General features: G+C 48.6%; 1 protein-coding gene across 7 annotated transcripts in view; it reads left to right on the top strand.

Moving 5' to 3' along the window:
- Positions 1–21,506, top strand: part of TBC1D32 (TBC1 domain family member 32) — an 851,129-nt gene that overhangs the window by 104,774 nt on the left and 724,849 nt on the right. For 6 of the 7 annotated variants that reach the window (XR_010176059.1, XM_063917235.1, XM_063917237.1 and 3 more), the window contains exon 11: positions 21,219–21,278. The exons of the other annotated variant lie outside the window; for it this stretch is intronic. Coding sequence is in view for 5 of the 6 variants with exons in the window: in XM_063917235.1 (XP_063773305.1) it covers positions 21,219–21,278 (60 nt within the window). In the remaining variant the exon portion in view is untranslated. The remainder of the gene's footprint in view (positions 1–21,218; positions 21,279–21,506) is intronic. 7 annotated transcript variants of the gene reach the window in all.

Below are 21,506 nucleotides of genomic sequence, written 5' to 3'. Positions count from 1 at the left end.
GACAACTGGGAAGCAGACTTCCTCAGCAGACACTATCTCCATCCAGGAGAATGGGGCCTCCATCCGGAGGTGTTCACAAACGTGACCAGTCGTTGGGGCGTGCCTCAAATAGACATGCTGGCCTCACGTCTCAACAAGAAACTTCGGAGGTACTGTTCCAGGTCGAGAGACCCACAAGCAGTAGTGGTGAATGCCCTGGTAACTCCGTGGGTGTTCAAGTCCGCGTATGTGTTCCCTCCACTTCCACTCCATTCTAAAGCTCATCAAGAGAACAAGGGTTCTGGCAATTCTCATTGCTCCGGACTGGCCAAGGGGAGCTTGGTACGCGGATCTTCTGGACCTACTGCTGGAAGAACCGTGGCCTCTTCCTCTTAGCGAGGACCTTCTGCAACAGGGTCCGTTCGCTTATCAGGACTTACCGCTGCTACGTTTTGACGCCATGGCAGTTGAACGCCTGATCTTAGCCCGAAAGGGTATTCCAAGCAAGGTTATTCCTACTCTGATACAGGCTAGAAAAGGGGTAACGTCTAAACATTACCATCGCATTTGGAAAAAATTGTGTCTTGGTGTGAATCCAAGAAGTTTCCTACGGTGGAGTTTCAACTTAGATGGTTTCTCCTCTTCCTGCAAGCAGGTGTGGATATGTGTCTGCGTTTGGGATCCATAAAGGTCCAGATTTCGGCCTTATCCATTTTCTTCCAGAAACAATTGGGTGCCCTCCCTGAGGTTCAGACCTTTTTGAAAGGTGTTCTGCACATCCAGCCACCCTTTGTGGCGCCGACGGCACCCTGGGATCTTAACGTGGTGTTGCAGTTCCTGCAATTGGATTGGTTTGAGCCTTTACAGGAGGCTGAGGTTAAGTTTCTCACGTGAAAAGCTGTCACTTTGTTGGCCTTAGCTTCTGCTTGACGTGTGTCGGAATTGGGGGCTTTGTCCTTTAAAAGCCCCTATTTAATCTTCCATGAATATAGAGCTGAGCTCAGGACGCGTCAGCAGTTCCTTCCAAAGGTTGTGTCTGCTTTTCATATCAACCAACCTATTGTGGTGCCAGTGGCTGCTGACTCCTCAATTACATCAAAGTCCTTGGATTTTGTGAGGGCTTTGAGGATCTATGTGAAGAGGACTGCTCGTCACAGAAAATCGGACTCTGTTTGTCCTGTACGATCCCAAGAAAATTGGGTGTCCTGCTTTTGAAGCAGATGATTTCTCGCTGGATCAGGTTCACTATCCAGCATGCATATCCTACGGCAGGATTGCCGTGTCCGAAATCGGTTAAGGCTCACTCTGCTTGTAAGGTGGGGTCTTCCTGGGCGGCTGCCCGGGGTGTCTCGGCTTTACAACTTTGCAGAGCGGCTACTTGGTCAGGTCGAACACGTTTGCTAAGTTCCACAAGTTCGATACTTTGGCCTCTGAGAACCTAAAGTTTGTTCAGTCAGTTCTGCAGGAGCCTCTGCGCTCTCCCTCCCTTCTGGGAGCTTTGGTACATCCCCATGGTACTAATGTGGACCCCAGCATCCTCTAGGACGTAAGAGAAAATAGGATTTTAATTACCTACCGGTAGATCCTTTTCTCGTTGTCCGTAGAGGATGCTGGGCGCCCGCCCTGCGCTTCGTTATCCTGCAATGGTTATCTGGTTCAGTACAACTTTGTTCTTAGTTACGTACTGCCTTGTTACTTGGTTAAGTAATGTTTCAGCTGTTGCTGCGTTTCAAGCTAGTTAGCTTGGTTTGCCTTATATGTGTGAGCAGGTGTGAGTCTCGCCACTATCTGTGTATAATCCTTCTCTCGAAGATGTCCGTCTCCTCGGGCACAGTTTCTAGACTGAGTCTGATAGAAGGGGCATAGGGGAAGGAGTCAGCCCACACTCTCAAACTCTTAAAGTGCCAATGGCTCCTGGTGGTCCCATCTATACCCATGGTACTAATGTGGACCCCAGCATCCTCTACGGACTTCAAGAAAAGGATTTACCGGTAGGTAAGTAAAATCCTATTATTAAATGACCTTCAGGTTGTGTATATAAGGTGTATATGAAACATAAATGAATTGTGCGAATGTACACACACTTTGTTTAATGCACAAAGTTATTAAAAATATTGGCTAAAATTACCTTCAGGCTGCGTATATAAGGTGGATATGAAACATAAATGAATTGTGCGAATGTACACACACTTTGTTTAATGCACAAAGTTATTAAAAATATTGGCTAAAATTACCTTCAGGCTGTGTGTATAAGGTGGATATGAAACATAAATGCATTCTGTGCTTAGACTTGGGTCCCATCGCCATGATATCTCATTTTGGTATGCAAATATTCCAAAATACGGAAAAATCCGATATCCAAAATACTTCTGGTCCCAATTTCCACAATTGAGGAAATATGAGGCATGCCTTTTACATTTGTTATTTGTAGCCATTTATAACATTGTTCAGTTGGCACCTAGAAACTAATTTTACCTCAAAAGTGTCTCTGGAATGTGCAAAATGCATCTGTTACGAGTTAAGGAAGAGACCCAATCTCTGACTCATTTGTCAGAGTGAAAAAGGCTGCAACATCCTGGAAATGAGTGAATTATCCCCTAAAAGCAGACCTCCTAACCAGTGGCGTAACTATAAAAACTTTTTTTTTTATTTTTAATTACTGTTGCCGTGCTGGGTTTGGGGACTGGCAGTGTACTTTCTGGTAGGGAGGAGAGAGACGGAGCCGCTTGTTTTAGAGAATCCGGAAGCATGGGTGTGCCTTCAATTGCGGCGCCAGGGTATCGCGGCTGATGGACGTATTGTGTTTATACAGTGCCACATCCATCAGCTGCGCCGCTACCTGATTCTCTAGAACAAGCAGCTTTGCCTCCCTCCCCCCCCATGCCAGCAAGTATACTGCCGGGCAGTAAGTAAGTAATAATAAAAAAATTGAAGAAAAATATAATTGAACAATAATACATTTTAGAGGATGCAGAGGTATTGCCGTCGTGCCCCTCCCCCGCAAGCTGCCAAGCATCCAAATCCCTTAACAGCTGCATCCCCTGCACGTTGTATAGTAAGAAGGTCCAGCAATGTCTGTCCTTCTATACCCCCTACTGTCCGTCTGTCTATGCCCCCTCCTGCCTGTCCGCTTAGAGCACCATATTGGGACTTGTCTGTCCATCTGTCTGTGCTCCCTCACGTCCGTTTATACCCCCATATTGTGCTCTACCGTCAGTTTGTCTGTGTGTGCCCCGTGCTGTCCGTCCGTCTATACCCCTATATGGTGCTCTGTCTATTAGTCTGTCCATATATTCCCCCTCCCGTTCGTCCATCTGTGCCTTGTAACCCCCATATGGTGCCCCCTCCTGTATGTAAGTCTATACCCCCATATGTTGCTCTGTCAGTACGTCTGTCAGTCTATACCCCCTCTCGTCTGCCCATCTATGCCCCTCCGGTTCGTCCGTCCGTCTATTCCCCCATATAATACTGTCTGTTCGTCTGTCTGTCTATGCGCCCTCCTGTCCATCCATGCCATCATATTGTGCTCAGTCTGTCCATCAATCCTGCCAATGTCCGTCTATGCCCCCATATGATGCACTGTCCGTCCGTCTGCCCATACCCCATCCATCCATCCTCTCCCATCCCCGTCCATCCGTCTCCCTGTATATGCTTCCATCCCTGTCCTCTGCTGTAGTCAAGTCCATTAGTCTTTTTCTTGCTCGCTCCTTCTCCCTCCCTCTCCGTAACACTCTCTCTCGCTGACACTGTCTCTCTCTTTCTCTCATTCCGTTTTTTTCCATGACCCCTCCCCCTCTCACATGCTCCTCATTCTCTCTCTCTCTCTCTCTCTCTCTCTCTCTCTCTCTCTCTCTCCTGCCTCTAAGGAGCATTGTAGTGACAAAGGCTGGGGGATGGGGGGTGTCACGGAGGGCCCTTCCAAGATTTTGCTATGGGGCCCATAAAGTTCTAGTTATGCCCCTGCTTCTAACTCTTTCCCCCTTTTTAATGCTCTGCTCCCACAACACAAAGTCTCACTTTTGTATATAAATTCAAAATTAAGTGAAATTTATACACCTAAGCCATATATAAGATAAAAAATAAATAAATATTAGAATCCTCACAGACCTATTAGATTCCAAAGGGCTTCACAGCAGTGAAAAGCGGGTAAAAGCAGAATTTCAGTAAGAGAGAAGCAGCACTGGGGATCAGCTGTGTCACCAGCCCCATACCATTTCAAAAGATCTTTCTGAAACTGTTGTCTTAACTCGCTACACATGCTGCGAAGAGCACTGAAGTCGGCCGACACTCCCACAAAATTGTACTGTCGCTGGAAGAGAGAGAAGGCTTTTGTGTGGGCGCACTCTTTTATACAATGAAGGAAAGTTCCTGAATTATGTGAAGAAAAGTATTTAAGACATTTTTTTATTAGTTACATTTAAAACATAGTTACCCACAAAGATGATCCATAGAAAATACAGAAAAATACGAAAAAAATGTTAAAATGTTCTGGTCTTTTATCACAGAAAATGATTGAAAAGTTTGTAGACACTCGGTTATCTTACCCCCCCAATTCCACTAACGAGTACAGAATTTCTGTATTGATGGGACCAAAGAATGATCGCGAAAATAATGATAGATATGTCCAATTAGGACCACTTAATTTAAGTCAATACATTAGATTTTAATTTCCGAAAGGAGATCAAATGTGGTCTCTTTATGCTTTTCATTCTTGCATCTGACCCCACAATTTTCCAGTTTCTCTGACGTCCTAAGTGGATGCTGGGGACTCCGTCAGGACCATGGGGATTAGCGGCTCCGCAGGAGACAGGGCACAAAACTGAAGCTTTAGGATCAGGTGGTGTGTACTGGCTCCTCCCCCTATGACCCTCCTCCAAGCCTCAGTTAGGTTTTTGTGCCCGTCCGAGCAGGGTGCAATCTAGGTGGCTCTCTTAAGGAGCTGCTTAGAAAAAGTTTTTAGGTTTCTTATTTTCAGTGAGTCCTGCTGGCAACAGGCTCACTGCATCGAGGGACTTGGGGGAGAGAAGTTCAACTCACCTGCGTGCAGGATGGATTGGCTTCTTAGGCTACTGGACACCATTAGCTCCAGAGGGAGTCGGAACACAGGTCTCACCCTGGGGTTCGTCCCGGAGCCGCGCCGCCGACCCCCCTTGCAGATGCTGAAGATTGAAGGTCCAGAAACCGGCGGCAGAAGGCTTTTCAGTCTTCATGAAGGTAGCGCACAGCACTGCAGCTGTGCGCCATTGTTGTCACACACTTCACACCAACGGTCACGGAGGGTGCAGGGCGTTGCTGGGGGCGCCCTGGGCAGCAATGTATAATACCTTATTCTGGCTAAAAATACATCACATATAGCCCCTGGAGGCTATATGGATGTATTTAACCCCTGCCAGGTCTCAGAAAAACGGGAGAAGAAGCCCGCCGAAAAGGGGGCGGGGCCTATTCTCCTCAGCACACAGCGCCATTTTCCCTCACAGAAATGCTGGTGGGAAGGCTCCCAGGCTCTCCCCTGCACTGCACTACAGAAACAGGGTTAAAACAGAGAGGGGGGGCACTTATTTGGCGATATGTATATATATATATATATATATATATATTAAAATGCTATAAGGGAAAAACACTTATATAAAGGTTGTCCCTGTATAATATAGCGTTTTTGGTGTGTGCTGGCAAACTCTCCCTCTGTCTCCCCAAAGGGCTAGTGGGGTCCTGTCCTCTATCAGAGCATTCCCTGTGTGTGTGCTGTGTGTCGGTACTTGTGTGTCGACATGTATGAGGACGATGTTGGTGAGGAGGCGGAGCAATTGCCGGTAATGGTGATGTCACTCTCTAGGGAGTCGACACCGGAATGGATGGCTTATTTAAGGAATTACGTGATAATGTCAACACGCTGCAAGGTCGGTTGACGACATGAGACGGCCGGCAAACCAATTAGTACCTGTCCAGGCGTCTAAAACACCGTCAGGGGCGTTAAAACGTCCTTTTTACCTCAGTCGGTCGACACAGACACGGACACTGACTCCAGTGTCGACGGTGAAGAAACAAACGTATTTTCCTTTAGGGCCACACGTTACTTGTTAAGGGCAATGAAGGAGATGTTACATATTTCTGATACTACAAGTACCACAAAAAAGGGTATTATGTGGAGTGTGAAAAAACTACATGTGGTTTTTCCTGAATCAGATAAATTAAATGAAGTGTGTGATGATGCGTGGGTTTCCCCCGATAGAAAATTATTGGCGGTATACCCTTTCCCGCCAGAAGTTATGGCGCGTTGGGAAACACACCTTAGGGTGGATAAGGCGCTCACACGCTTATAAAAACAAGTGGCGTTACCGTCTCCAGACACGGACGCCCTCAAGGAGCCAACTGATAGGAGGTTGGAAAATATCCTAAAAAGTATATACACACATACTGGTGTTATACTGCGACCAGCGATCGCCTCAGCCTGGATGGGCAGCGCTGGGGTGGCTTGGTCGGATTCCCTGACTGGAAATATTGATACCCTTGACAGGGACAGTATTTTATTGACTATAGAGCATTTAAAAGATGCATTTCTATATATGCGAAACTCTGGCATCAAGAGTAAGTGCGATGTCCATATCTGCCAGACGATGTTTATGGACACGACAGTGGTCAGGTGATGCAGATTCCAAACGGCACATGGAAGTATTGCCGTATAAAGGGGAGGAGTTATTTGGGGTCGGTCCATCGGACCTGGTGGCCACGGCAACAGCTAGAAAATCCACCTTTTTTACCCCAAGTCACATCTCAGCAGAAAAAGACATAGTCTTTTCAGCCTCAGTCCTTTCGTCCCCATAATATCTGCCCAGGGATAGAGGTAAGGGAAGAAGACTGCAGCAGGCAGCCCATTCCCAGGAACAGAAGCCTTCCACCGCTTCTGCCAAGTCCTCAGCATGACGCTGGGGCCGTACAAACAGGTGCGGTGGGGGGTCGTCTCAAGAGTTTCAGCACGCAGTGGGCTCACTCGCAAGTGGACCCCTGGATCCTACAAGTAGTATCCCAGGGGTACAGATTGGAAATTCGAGACGTCTCCCCCTCGCAAGTTCCTGAAGTTTGCTTTACCAACGTCTACCTCCGACAGGGAGGCAGTATTGGAAACAATTCACAAGCTGTATTCCCAGCAGGTGATAATCAAAGTACCCCTCCTACAACAAGTAAAGGGGTATTATTCCACACTATATTGTGGTACTGAAGCCAGACGGCTCGGTGAGACCTATTCTAAATGGAGTCACTCAGAGCAGTGATAGCGAACCAGGAAGAAGGGGACTATATGGTGTCCCTGGACATCAAGGATGCTTACCTCCATGTCCAAATTTGCCCTTCTCACAAAGGGTACCTCAGGTTCGTGGTACAAAACTGTCACTATCAGTTTCAGACGCTGCCGTTTGGATTGTCCACGGCACCCCGGGTCTTTACCAAGGTAATGGCCGAAATGATGATTCTTCTTCAAAGAAAAGGCGTCTTAATTATCCCTTACTTGGACGATCTCCTGATAAGGGCAAGGTCCAGAGAACAGTTGGAGGTCGGAGTAGCACTATCTCAAGTAGTTCTACGACAGCACGGGTGGATTCTAAATATTCCAAAATCGCAGCTGTCTCCGACGACACGTCTGCTGTTCCTAGGGATGATTCTGGACACAGTCCAGAAAAAGGTGTTTCTCCCGGAGGAGAAAGCCAGGGAGTTATCCGAGCTAGTCAGGAACCTCCTAAAACCAGGAAAAGTGTCAGTGCATCATTGCACAAGAGTCCTGGGAAAAATGGTGGCTTATTACGAAGCGATTCCATTCGGCAGATTCCGCGCAAGAACTTTTCAGTGGGATCTGCTGGAAAAATGGTCCGGATCGCACCTTCAGATGCATCAGCGGATAACCCTGTCTCCAAGGACAAGGGTGTCTCTTCTGTGGTGGCTGCAGAGTGCTCATCTACTAAAGGGCCACAGTTATGCATTCAGGACTGGGTCCTGGTGACCACGGATTCCAGCTTGAAAGGCTGGGGAGCAGTCACACAGGGAAAAAATTTCCAGGGAGTGTGATCAAGTCTGGGGACTTCTCTCCGCATAAATATACTGGAGCTAAGAGCAATTTACAATGCTCTAAGCTTGGCAAGACCTCTGCTTCAAAGTCAGCCGGTATTGATGCAGTGGGACAACATCACGGCAGTCGCCCACGTAAACAGACAGGGCGGCACAAGAAGCAGGAGGACAATGGCAGAAACTGCAAGGATTCTTCGCTGGGCGGAAAATCATGTGATAGCACTGTCAGCAGTTTTTCATTCCGGGAGTGGACAACTGGGAAGCAGACTTCCTCAGCACGACCTCCACCCGGGAGAGTGGGGACTTCATCGAGAAGTTTTTTCCACATGATTGTACACCGTTGGGAAAGACCAAAGGTGGACATGATGGCGTCCTGCCTGAACAAAAAACTGGACAGGTATTGCGCCAGGTCAAGAGACCCTCAGGCAATAGCTGTGGACATTCTGGTAACACCAGGGGTGTACCAGTCGGTGTATGTGTTCCCTCCTCTGCTTCTCATACCAAAGGTACTGAGAATTATAAGACGTAGAGGAGTAAGAACTATACTCGTGGCTCCGGATGGGCCAAGAAGGACTTGGTACCCGGAACTTCAAGAGATGCTCACAGAGGACTCGGGGCCTCTGCCGATAAGAAGGGACTTGTTTCAGCAAGTACCATGTCTGTTCCAAGAATTACCGCGGCTGCGTTTGACGGCATGGCGGTTGAACGCCGGATCCTAAGGGAAAAATGCATTCCGGAAGAGGTCATTCCTACCCTGGTCAAAGCCAGGAAGGAGGTGACCGCACAACATTATCACCACATGTGGCGAAAATATGTTGCGTGGTGTGAGGCCAGGAAGGCCCCACGAAGAAATTTCAACTTGGTCGATTCCTGCATTTCCTGCAAACAGGAGTGTCTATGGGCCTCAAATTGGGGTCCATTAAGGTTCAAATTTCGGCCCTGTCGATTTTCTTCCAGAAAGAATTGGCTTCAGTTCCTGAAGTCCAGAAATTTGACAAGGGAGTACTGCATATACAACCCCCTTTTGTGCCTCCAGTGGCACTGTGGGATCTCAACGTAGTCCTGGGATTCCTCAAATCACGTTGGTTTAAACCGCTCAAATCTGTGGATTTGAAATATCTCACATGGAAAGTGACCATGATGTTGGCCCTGGCCTCGGCCAGGCGAGTGTCAGAATTGGCGGCTTTGTCTCACAAAAGCCCATATCTGATTGTCCATTCGGACAGGGCAGAGCTGCGGACTCGTCCCCAGTTTCTCCCTAAGTTGGTGTCAGTGTTTCATCTGAACCAGCTTATTGTGGTACCTGCGGCTACTAGAGACTTGGAGGACTCCAAGTTGCTAGATGTTGTCAGGGCCCTGAAAATATAGATTTCCAGGACGGCTGGAGTCAGGAAAACTGACTTGCTGTTATCCTGTATGCACCCAAAAAACTGGGTGCTCTTGCTTCTAAGCAGACGATTGCTAGTTGAATGTGTAGTACAATTCAGCTTGCACATTCTGTGGCAGGACTGCCACAGCCAAAATATATATAAATGCCCATTCCACAAGGAAGGTGGGCTCATCTTGGGCGACTGCCCGAGGGGTCTCGGCTTTACAACTTTGCCGAGCTGCTACTTGGTCAGGGGCACACCCTGGCTGAGGAGGACCTGGAGTTCTCTCACTCGGTGCTGCAGAGTCATCCGCACTCTCCCGCCCGTTTGGGAGCTTTGGTATAATCCCCATGGTCCTGACGGAGTCCCCAGCATCCACTTAGGACGTCAGAGAAAATAAGATTTTACTTACCGATAAATCTATTTCTCGTAGTCCGTAGTGGATGCTGGGCGCCCATCCCAAGTGCGGATTGTCTGCAATACTTGTACATAGTTGTTGTTACAAAAAAATCGGGTTGTTATTGTTGTGAGCCGTCTGTTCAGAGGCTCCTACGTTTGTCATACTGTTAACTGGAATCAGATCACAAGTTATACGGTGTGATTGGTGTGGCTGGTATGAGTCTTACCCGGGATTCAATATCCTTCCTTATTGTGTACGCTCGTCCGGGCACAGTATCCTGGCTGAGGCTTGGAGGAGGGTCATAGGGGGAGGAGCCAGTACACACCACCTGATCCTAAAGCTTTAGTTTTGTGCCCTGTCTCCTGCGGAGCCGCTAATCCCCATGGTCCTGACGGAGTCCCCAGCATCCACTACGGACTACGAGAAATAGATTTATCGGTAAGTAAAATCTTATTTATTTCGTGCTGATACTATAAATAATATGCATCACTATTATTATTAAAAACACATAAAAGCACCATGTTTCTTTTTAGTTATTACCTTGTATTTCATTTATTATTTGTTCACTGTACAGTACTGTACTTTCTCTTGTTTGATCCGATAGGAAAAGGATCAGACCAGAGGCTAAGAATACTGGTTGTATATCAGTGGCATTGGGAGACTTGCAGGAGACTTTGATTTCAAACTCTGCATTCATTTCGTGTCCCAGACACCAAAAATTGGATTGCAAATGATAAATGAAAAGATCAATTTCGTTTAATAGCTTCAATTGCAATAGCATATACCCTTTTAATACAATACAACTATTTATATTAATAAATATATGTATTATAATGTAGAAATATATTTTCCAGATATTAACAGTATATACAGTACACTGCTATAGAATCTTTTATTTTTTATTTTTATGGTCCAACAATGATATAATCACATGTTACGTGAATGTAATTAGCACATTTTTGAAAAGTGTCTTTTACCCTGTTAGTGGTATTTTATCTCATATTGACTTTTCTCTGACGTCCTAGTGGATGCTGGGAACTCCGTAAGGACCATGGGGAATAGCGGCTCCGCAGGAGACTGGGCACAAAAAGAAAGCTTTAGGACTACCTGGTGTGCACTGGCTCCTCCCCCTATGACCCTCCTCCAAGCCTCAGTTAGATTTTTGTGCCCGACCGAGCAGGGTGCAATCTAGGGGGCTCTCCTGAGCTTCTTAGATAAAAGTTAGTTTTAGGTTTTTTATTTTCAGTGAGACCTGCTGGCAACAGGCTCACTGCATCGAGGGACTAAGGGGAGAAGAAGCAAACCTGCCTGCTTGCAGCCAGCTTGGGCTTCTTAGGCTACTGGACACCATTAGCTCCAGAGGGATCGAACACAGGCCCAGCCTCGGAGTCCGGTCCCAGAGCCGCGCCGCCGGCCCCCTTACAGAGCCAGAAGCAAGAAGAGGTCCGGAAAATCGGCGGCAGAAGACATCAGTCTTCATCAAGGTAGCGCACAGCACTGCAGCTGTGCGCCATTGCTCCTCATGCACACCTCACACTGCGGTCACTGATGGGTGCAGGGCGCTGGGGGGGGGCGCCCTGAGCAGCAATATTAACACCTTGGCTGGCAAAAATACATCACATATAACCCCCAGGGCTATATGGATGTACATTAACCCCTGCCAGAATCCATAAAAATGCGGGAGAAAAGTCTGCGAAAAAGGGGCGGAGCTATCTCCTTCAGCACACTGGCGCCATTTTTCCCTCACAGCTCCGTTGGAGGGAAGCTCCCTGGCTCTCCCCTGCAGTTAATACACTACAGAAAGGGTTAAAAAGAGAGGGGGGGCACAATTTAGGCGCAGTATACAATATATATGCAGCTATAAGGGAAAACACTTTTTTATAGGTGCTATCCCTGGGATATATAGCGCCCTGGTGTGTGCTGGCATACTATTCTCCCTCTGTCTCCCCAAAGGGCTTTGTGGGGTCCTGTCCTCTATCAGAGCATTCCCTGTGTGTGTGCTGTGTGTCGGTACGGCTGTGTCGACAGGTATGTGGAGGATAATGAGGTGGAGGCGGAGCGAATGCCTGTAAATATGTTGTCACCCCCTGCGGGGTCGACACCGGTGTGGTTGAACTTATGGAAGGATTACGTGAAAGTGTCAACTCCTTACATAAAAGGTCGACGACACGGAACAGCCGGCTACTCAGCTTGTGCCTGTTCCAGCGTCTCAAATGTCATGGGGGGCTCTAAAATCGCCCGCTACCTCAGATAACAGACACAGATGTCGACACGGATACTGACTCCAGTGTCGACATCGATGAGACTGGTGTACCCTCCAAATAGGTCCACCCGTTACAGGATTGAGGCAATGAAAAATGTATTACACATTTATGATTATACCCCAGGTACCACATAAAAGGGTATTGTGTTTGGTGAGAGAAAACTATTAGTAGTTTGTCCTGCATCTGAGTAATTAAATGAGGTGTGTGAGGAAGAGTGGTCTTCCCCCGGTAAGAAATTGATAATTTCTACAACGGTTATTGGCAGCGTACCCTTTCCCGCCAGAGGATAGGTCACGCGGGGAAACACCCCATAGGGTAGATACAGCGCTTACACGCTTATCAGAAAAGGTGGCACTACCGTCTCCGGATACGGCCGCCCTGAAGGAACCTGCTGATAGAAAGCAGGAGGTTACCCTATAAGATATGGTCACACACTAGGGCATTATATTGCGACCAGCCGTTGCTTCGGCATGGATGTGCAGTGCTCCCGCTGCGTGGTCAGATTCCCTGTCGGAAAATAACTATGGATAGGGACAATATTTTGCTGAAAATAGAGCATATAAAAGACGTGGTCTTATACATGCGTGATGCACAGAGGGATATTTGCCGGCTGGCATCAAAAAATAAGCGCTAGGTCCATTGCCGCCAGACGGGGGTTATGGACTTGGCAATGGTCAGGCGATGCCGACTCGAATCGGCACATGGAAGTTGCCCTATAAGGGGGTAAAATTGTTTGGGGATAGTTTTTCAGACCTCGTTTCCACAGCTACTGCTGGGAAATCGATTTTCTCTAACGTCCTAAGTGGATGCTGGGGACTCCGTAAGGACCATGGGGAATAGCGGCTCCGCAGGAGACTGGGCACATCTAAAGAAAGCTTTAGGACTATCTGGTGTGCACTGGCTCCTCCCCCTATGACCCTCCTCCAAGCCTCAGTTAGATCTCTGTGCCCGAACGAGAAGGGTGCACACTAGGGGCTCTCCTGAGCTTCTTAGTGAAAGTTTTAGTTTAGGTTTTTTATTTTCAGTGAGACCTGCTGGCAACAGGCTCACTGCATCGAGGGACTAAGGGGAGAAGAAGCGAACTCACCTGCGTACAGAGTGGATTGGGCTTCTTAGGCTACTGGACATTAGCTCCAGAGGGACGATCACAGGCCCAGCTTGGATGGGTCCCAGAGCTGCGCCGCCGGCCCCCTTACAGAGCCAGAAGGCAGAAGAGGTCCGGAAAATCGGCGGCAGAAGACGTCCTGTCTTCAACAAGGTAGCGCACAGCACTGCAGCTGTGCGCCATTGCTCTCAGCACACTTCACACTTCGGTCACTGAGGGTGCAGGGCGCTGGGGGGGGGCGCCCTGAGACGCAATAAAAACACCTTGGATGGCAAAAGAAATGCATCACATATAGCTCCTGGGCTATATGGATGCATTTAACCCCTGCCAGAATACATAGAAAAACGGGTGATAAGGCCGCCGATAAGGGGGCGGAGCCTATCTCCTCAGCACACTGGCGCCATTTTCCCTCACAGCTCCGTTGGAGGGAAGCTCCCTGGCTCTCCCCTGCAGTCACTACACTACAGAAAGGGTTAAAAAAGAGAGGGGGGCACTAATTAGGTGCAGTATTAACTATACAGCAGCTATAAGGGGAAAAACACTTATATAAGGTTATCCCTGTATATATATAGCGCTCTGGTGTGTGCTGGCAAACTCTCCCTCTGTCTCCCCAAAGGGCTAGTGGGGTCCTGTCCTCTATCAGAGCATTCCCTGTGTGTGTGCTGTATGTCGGTACTTTTGTGTCGACATGTATGAGGAGAAAAATGATGTGGAGACGGGGCAGATTGCCTGTAATAGTGATGTCACCCCCTAGGGGGTCGACACCTGAGTGGATGAACTGTTGGAAGGAATTACGGGACAGTGTCAGCTCTGTATAAAAGACAGTGGTTGACATGAGACAGCCGGCTACTCAGCTTGTGCCTGTCCAGACGTCTCATAGGCCGTCAGGGGCTCTAAAGCGCCCGTTACCTCAGATGGCAGATATAGACGCCGACACGGATACTGACTCCAGTGTCGACGGTGAAGAGACAAATGTGACTTCCAGTAGGGCCACACGTTACATGATTGAGGCAATGAAAAATGTTTTACACATTTCTGATAATACGAGTACCACCAAAAAGGGGTATTATGTTCGGTGAGGAAAAACTACCTGTAGTTTTCCTGAATCTGAGAAATTAAATGAGGTGTGTGATGATGCGTGGGTTTCCCCCGATAACAACTGATAATTTCTAAAATGTTATTGGCATTATATCCTTTCCCGCCAGAGGTTAGGGTGCGTTGGGAAACACCCCCTAGGGTGGATAAAGCGCTCACACGCTTGTAAGGGCTCTACCTTCGCCTGAGATGGCCGCCCTTAAGGATCCTGCTGATAGAAAGCAGGAGGGTATCCTAAAAGGTATTTACACACATACTGGTGTTATACTGCGACCAGCAATCGCCTCAGCCTGGATGTGCAGTGCTGGGTTGGCGTGGTCTGATTCCCTGACTGAAAATATTGATACCCTAGATAGGGACAGTATATTTTTGCCTATAGAGCATTTAAAAGATGCATTTCTATATATGCGTGATGCACAGCGGAATATTTGCCGACTGGCATCAAGTCTAAGCGCGTTGTCCATTTCTACCAGTAGAGGGTTATGGACACGTCAGTGGTCAGGTGATGCGTATTCCAAACGGCATTTGGAAGTATTGCTTTATTAAGGGGAGGAGTTATTTGGGGTCGGTCTTTCAGACCTGGTGGCCACGGCAACAGCTGGGAATTCCACGTTTGTACCCCAGGTCGCCTCTCAACATGAGAAGACGCCGTATTATCAGGCGCAGTCTTTTCGTGGACAAGCGGGCAAAAGGTTCCTAATTTCTGCCCCGTGACAGAGGGAGAGGAAAAAGGCTGCAGAAATCAGCCAGTTCCCAGGAACAGAAACCCTCTCCCGCCTCTGCCAAGCCCTCAGTATACGCTGGGGCTTTACAAGCAGAATCAGGCACGGTGGGGGGCCCGTCTCAATGAATTTCAGCGCGCAGTGGGCTCACTCGCAAGTAGACCCCTGGATCCTTCAGGTGATATCTCAGGGGTACAAATTAGAATTCGAGACGTCTCCCCCTCGCCGTTTCCTAAAGTCGGCTTTACCGATGTCTCCTTCTGACAGGGAGACAGTTTTGGAAGCCATTCACAAGCTGTATTCCCAGCAGGTGATAATCAAGATACCCCTCCTGCAACAGGGAACGGGGTATTATTCCACACTGTTGTGGTACCGAAGCCGGACGGCTCGGTGAGACCGATTCTAAATCTAAAATCTTTGAACACTTACATACAGAGGTTCAAATTCAAGATTGAGTCACTCAGAGCAGTGATTGCGAACCTGGAAGAAGGGGACTACATGATGTCTCGGGACATCAAGGATGCTTACCTTCATGTAAAAATTTACCCTTCTCACCAAGGGTACCTCAGGTTTATGGTACAGAACTGTCACTATCAGTTCAGACGCTGCCGTATGGATGGTCCACGGCACCCCGGGTCTTTACCAAGGTAATGGCCGAAATGATGATATTCCTTCGAAGGAAGGGAATTTTAGTTATCCCTTACTTGGACAATTCCCTGATAAGGGTAAGATCCAGGGAACAGTTGGAGGTCGGTGTAGCACTATCTCAGGTAGTGTTGCGGCAGCACGATTGGATTCTCAATATTCCAAAATCGCACCTGGTTCCGACGACGTGTCTTCTGTTCCTAGGGATGATCCTGGACACAGTCCAGAAAAAGGTGTTTCTCCCGGAGGAGAAAGCCAGGGAGTTATCCGAGCTAGTCAGGAACCTCCTAAAACCGAGCCAAGTCTCAGTGCATCAATGCACAAGGGTTCTGGGTAAAATGGTGGCTTCCTACGAAGCAATCCCATTCGGCAGATTCCACGCAAGAACTTTCCAGTGGGACCTGCTGGACAAATGGTCCGGGTCGCATCTTCAGATGCATCAGCGGATAACCCTGTCACCAAGGACAAGGGTGTCCCTCCTGTGGTGGTTGCAGAGTGCTCATCTTCTAGAGGGCCGCAGATTAGGCATTCAGGACTGGGTCCTGGTGACCACGGATGCCAGCCTGCGAGGCTGGGGAGCAGTCACACAGGGAAGGAATATCCAGGGCTTATGGTCAAGCCTGGAGACATCACTTCACATAAATATCCTGAAGCTAAGGGACATTTACAATGCTCTAAGCTTAGCAAGACCTCTGCTTCAAGGTCAGCCGGTGTTGATCCAGTCGGACAACATCACGGCAGTCACCCACGTAAACAGACAGGGTGGCACAAGAAGCAGGAGGGCAATGGCAGAAGCTGCAAGGATTCTTCGCTGGGCGGAAAATCATGTGATAGCACTGTCAGCAGTATTCATTCCGGGAGTGGACAACTGGGAAGCAGACTTCCTCAGCACGACCTCCACCCGGGAGAGTGGGGACTTCACCCAGAAGTCTTCCACATGATTAAAAATTCGACAGGTATTGCGCCAGGTCCAGGGACCCTCAGGCAATAAGCTGTAGACGCTCTGGTAACACCGTGGGTGTACCAGTCGGTATGTGTTCCCTCCTCTGCCTCTCATACCCAAGGTACTGAGATTGATAAGATGGAGAGGAGTAAGCACTATATTCGTGGTTCCGGATTGGCCAAGAAGGACTTGGTAACCGGAACGTCAAGAGATGCTCACGGAGGATCCGTGGCATCTACCTCTAAGAAGGGACCTGCTCCAGCAAGGACCCTGTCTGTTCCAAGACTAACCGCGGCTGCGTTTGATGGCATGGCGGTTGAACGCCGGATCCTGAAGGAAAAAAGGCATTCCGGATGAAGTCATCCCTATCCTGATCAAAGCCAGGAAGGATGTAACCGCAAAAACATTATCACCGCAATTGGCGAAAATATGTTGCGTGGTGCGAGGCCAGTAAGGCCCGACGGAGGAAATTCAACTGGGTCGATTCCTACATTTCCTGCAAACAGGAGTGTCTATGGGCCTGAAATTGGGGTCCATTAAGGTTCAAATTTCGGCCCTGTCAATTTTCTTCCAAAAAGAACTAGCTTCAGTCCCTGAAGTTGAGACGTTTGTAAAAGGGGTACTGCATATACAGCCTCCTTTTGTGCCTCCAGTGGCACTTTGGGATCTCAATGTAGTTTTGGGTTCCAAAAGTCACATTGGTTTGAACCACTTAAATCTGTGGAGTTAAAATATCTCACATGAAAAGTGGTCATGCTGTTGGCCCTGGCCTGGGCCAGGCGCGTGTCAGAATTGGCGGCTTTATCCTGAAAAAGCCCTTATCTGATTTTCCATTCGGACAGGGCGGAATTGAGGACTCGTCCTCAGTTTCTCCCCAAGGTGGTTTCAGCGTTTCACCTGAACCAACCTATTTGTGGTGCCTGCGGCTACTAGGGACTTGGAGGCCTCCAAGTTGCTAGACGTTGTCAGGGCCCTGAAAATATGTATCTTTCAGAGGCTCCTCTGTTATCATGCTGTTAACTGGGTTCAGATCACAGGTTATACGGTGTGATTGGTGTGGCTGGTATGAGTCTTACCCGGGATTCAAAATCCTTCCTTATTGTGTACGCTCGTCCGGGCACAGTATCCTAACTGAGGCTTGGAGGAGGGTCATAGGGGGAGGAGCCAGTGCACACCAGATAGTCCTAAAGCTTTCTTTAGATGTGCCCAGTCTCCTGCGGAGCCGCTATTCCCCATGGTCCTTACGGAGTCCCCAGCATCCACTACGGACTATGAGAAATAGAATTATCGGTAAGTAAATTCTTATTTTTTTGCCACATACGGTGGGGGCCCGTCTCAGATATTTCAGCGGACAGTGGGCTCTCTCACATGGATCCCTGGGTCCTTCAAGTAGTATCTCAGGGGTACAGGCTGGAGTTCGAGACGTTCTTCCCCCCGCCGTTTCCTAAAATCTGCCTTACCGGCACCTCCCTCTGCCAGGGAGACGGTGTTGGTGGATATTCAACACTATAATCACAACAAGTGATTGTCAAGGTGCCCCTCCTTCAGCAAGGAAGGGGTTACTATTCCACAGTGGTTGTGGTACCGAAACGGTTCGGTGAGACCCATCTTGAAATTAAAATACTTGAACTTTTATATCAGAAGATTCAAGTTCAAGATGGAATCGCTCAGGGCGGTTATTACGAGCCTGGACGAGGGGGATTACAGGGTCTCCCTGGACATCAAGGATGCGTACCTGCATGTCCCCATTTACCCCCCTCACCAGGAGTACCTCAGATATGTGGTACAGGACTGTCACTATCAGTTCCAGACGCGGCCGTTGGAGTTGTTCACGGCACCGAAGGTCTTTACCTAGGTAATGGCCGAAGTGAAGATACTCCTTCGCAAGAAGGAAGTTTTTATTATCCCGTACTTGGACGATCTCCTGATAAAGGCGAGGTCCAAAGAACAGTTGGTAGTGGGGGTAGCACTCTCTCGGGAAGTGCTACAACAGCACGACTGGATTCTCAATATTCCAAAGTCACAGCTGGTCCCGACGACACGTCTTCTGTTCCTGGGAATGTTTCTGAACGCAGACCAGAAAAGAGTGTTTCTTCCTGTGGAAAAAGCCGAGGAGTTGTCATCTCTAGTCAGAGACATCCTAAAACCAGGACAGGTGTTGGTACATCAATGCACACGAGTCCTGGGAAAAATGGTAGCTTCGTACGAAGCATAATTCCATTCGGAAGACTCCACGCAAGGACGTTCCAGTGGGACCTGTGGGACTAATGGTCCGGGTCCCATCTACAGATACAACAGCGGATAACCCTGTCAGCAAGAAACAGGGTGTCGCTGCTGTGGTGGCTGCAGAGGGCTCATCTACTAGAGGGCCGCAGATTCGGAATACAGGACTGGGTCCTGGTGACCACGGATGCCAGCCTTCGGGGCTGGGGTGCAGTCACACAGGGAAGAAATTTCCAAGGAGATTTCGCTTCACATAAATATTCTGCAGCTAAGGGCCATTTACAATGCCCTAAGCCAAGCAAGGCCCCTGCTTCGGAACCAGCCGGTACTGATCCAATCAGACGACATCACGGCGGTCGCCTATGTAAACAGACAGGGCGGCACAAGAAGCAGGATGGCGATGGCAGAAGCCACAAGGATTCTCCGATGGGCGACCTACACCCAGGAGAATGGGGACTTCATCCAGAAGTTTTCCAAATGCGGGTAAACCGTTGGGAATGACCACGGGTGGACATGATGGCGTCCCGCCTCAACAAGAAGTTGAAAAGATATTGCGCCAGGTCAAGGGACCCTCAGGCGATCGCTGGGGACGCTCTAGTGACACCGTGGGTGTACCAGTCGGTTTATGTGTCTTCTCCTCTACCTCTCATACCCAAGGTACTGAGAATAATAAGAAGGCGAGGAGTGAAAACCATACTCGGGGTTCCGGATTGGCCATGAAGAGCTTGATACCCGGAACTTCAAGAGATGCTGGCAGAGGACCCTTGGCCTCTGCCGCTCAGACAAGACCTGCTGCAGCAGGGACCCTGTCTGTTCCAAGACTTACCGCGGCTGCGTTTGACGACATGGCGGTAGAACACCGGATCCTAAAGGAAAAGGGTATTCCGAAGGAAGTCATCCCTACCCTGATCATAGCCAGGAAGGATGTCACCGCAAGACATTATCGCCGCGTTTGGCGAAAATTTGTTGCTTGGTGGGAGGCCATGAAGGCCCCGATGGAGGAATTTCAACTATGTCGATTCCTGCACTTCCTGCAAGCAGGGGTGACGTTTGGGCCTCAAATTGGGGTCCATCAAGGTCCAGATTTCGGCTCTGTCGATTTTCTTCCAGAAAGAACTGGCTTCACTGCCTGAAGTTCAGACTTTGGTTAAAGGAGTACTACATATTCAGCCTCCTTTTGTGCCTCCTGTGACACTTTTTGGATCTCAACGTGGTGTTGGATTTCCTAAAGTCGCATGGGTTGAGCCACTTAAAACCATGGAGCTAAAGTATCTCGCGTGGAAAGTGGTCATGCTGTTGGCCTTGGCCTTGGCCAGGCATGTGTCAGAATTGGCGGCTTTGTCATGTAAAAGGCCTTATCTGATTTTCTATATGGATAGCGCAGAGTTGAGGACTCGTCCTCAGTTTCTCCCGAAGGTGGTCTCAGGTTTTCACTTGAACCAACCTATTGTGGTGCCTGCGGCTACTGGGGACTTGGAGGATTCCAAATTGCTGGACGTAGTCAGGGCCCTGAAAATTTTATTTTTCCAGGACGGCTGGAGTCAGGAAAACTGACTCGCTGTTTATCCTGATGGCACCCAACAAGCTGGGTGCTCCTGCTTCTAAGCAGTCTATTGCGCGCTGGATTTGTAGCACTATTCAGCTGGCGCATTCTGCGGTAGGATTACCGCAGCCTAAATCAATAAAAGCCCATTCCACAAGGACGGTGGGCTCATCTTGGGCGGCTGCCCGAGGGGTCTCGGCTTTACAACTTTGCCGAGCAGCTACTTGGTCAGGGGCAAACACGTTTGCAAAATTCTATGAATTTGATACCCTGGCTGAGGAGGACCTGGAGTTCTCTCATTCGGTGCTGCAGAGTCATCCGCACTCTCCCGCCCGTTTGGGAGCTTTGGTATAATCCCCATGGTCCTTACGGAGTTCCCAGCATCCACTAGGACGTCAGAGAAATTAAGAATTTACTTACCGATAATTCTATTTCTCGTAGTCCGTAGTGGATGCTGGGCGCCCATCCCAAGTGCGGATTGTCTGCAATACTTGTACATAGTTATTGTTAACTAATCGGGTTCTTGTTGTGAGCCATCTATTCAGAGGCTCCTCTGTTATCATGCTGTTAACTGGGTTTCATATCACAAGTTGTACGGTGTGATTGGTGTGGCTGGTATGAGTCTTACCCGGGATTCAAAATCCTTCCTTATTGTGTACGCTCGTCCGGGCACAGTATCCTAACTGAGGCTTGGAGGAGGGTCATAGGGGGAGGAGCCAGTGCACACCAGGTAGTCCTAAAGCTTTCTTTTTGTGCCCAGTCTCCTGCGGAGCCGCTATTCCCCATGGTCCTTACGGAGTTCCCAGCATCCACTACGGACTACGAGAAATAGAATTATCGGTAAGTAAATTCTTATTTTCTGCATATCTTCTAGCATGCCTATTATAGCAGGACTGTGGTATTAAGACTTCTTGAGAAGAAATATAAATCTTTGGTAAGTAATTTCAAAGAATTGTAAAAGTACTTAATCACACTAGTAACATACTTTTTACTCCATTGCTTCTATCACAACATTGGCGGACACTTCCTAAACGCTGCAGGGGTAAAATGGGGGGCGGTGGCGGTGATGATATCTAAGAGGCCAAACCTCCACCCTTATAGCTGCAATCACCTGGATCTTGCAGGGCATGGCATTGAATGATGTCATTATGTTGTCGACTTT

This window comes from Pseudophryne corroboree, chromosome 4 (genome assembly GCF_028390025.1).
Source record: "Pseudophryne corroboree isolate aPseCor3 chromosome 4, aPseCor3.hap2, whole genome shotgun sequence".
Lineage (NCBI taxonomy): Eukaryota > Metazoa > Chordata > Amphibia > Anura > Myobatrachidae > Pseudophryne > Pseudophryne corroboree.
This window is presented reverse-complemented; position numbering and strand designations above follow the sequence as displayed.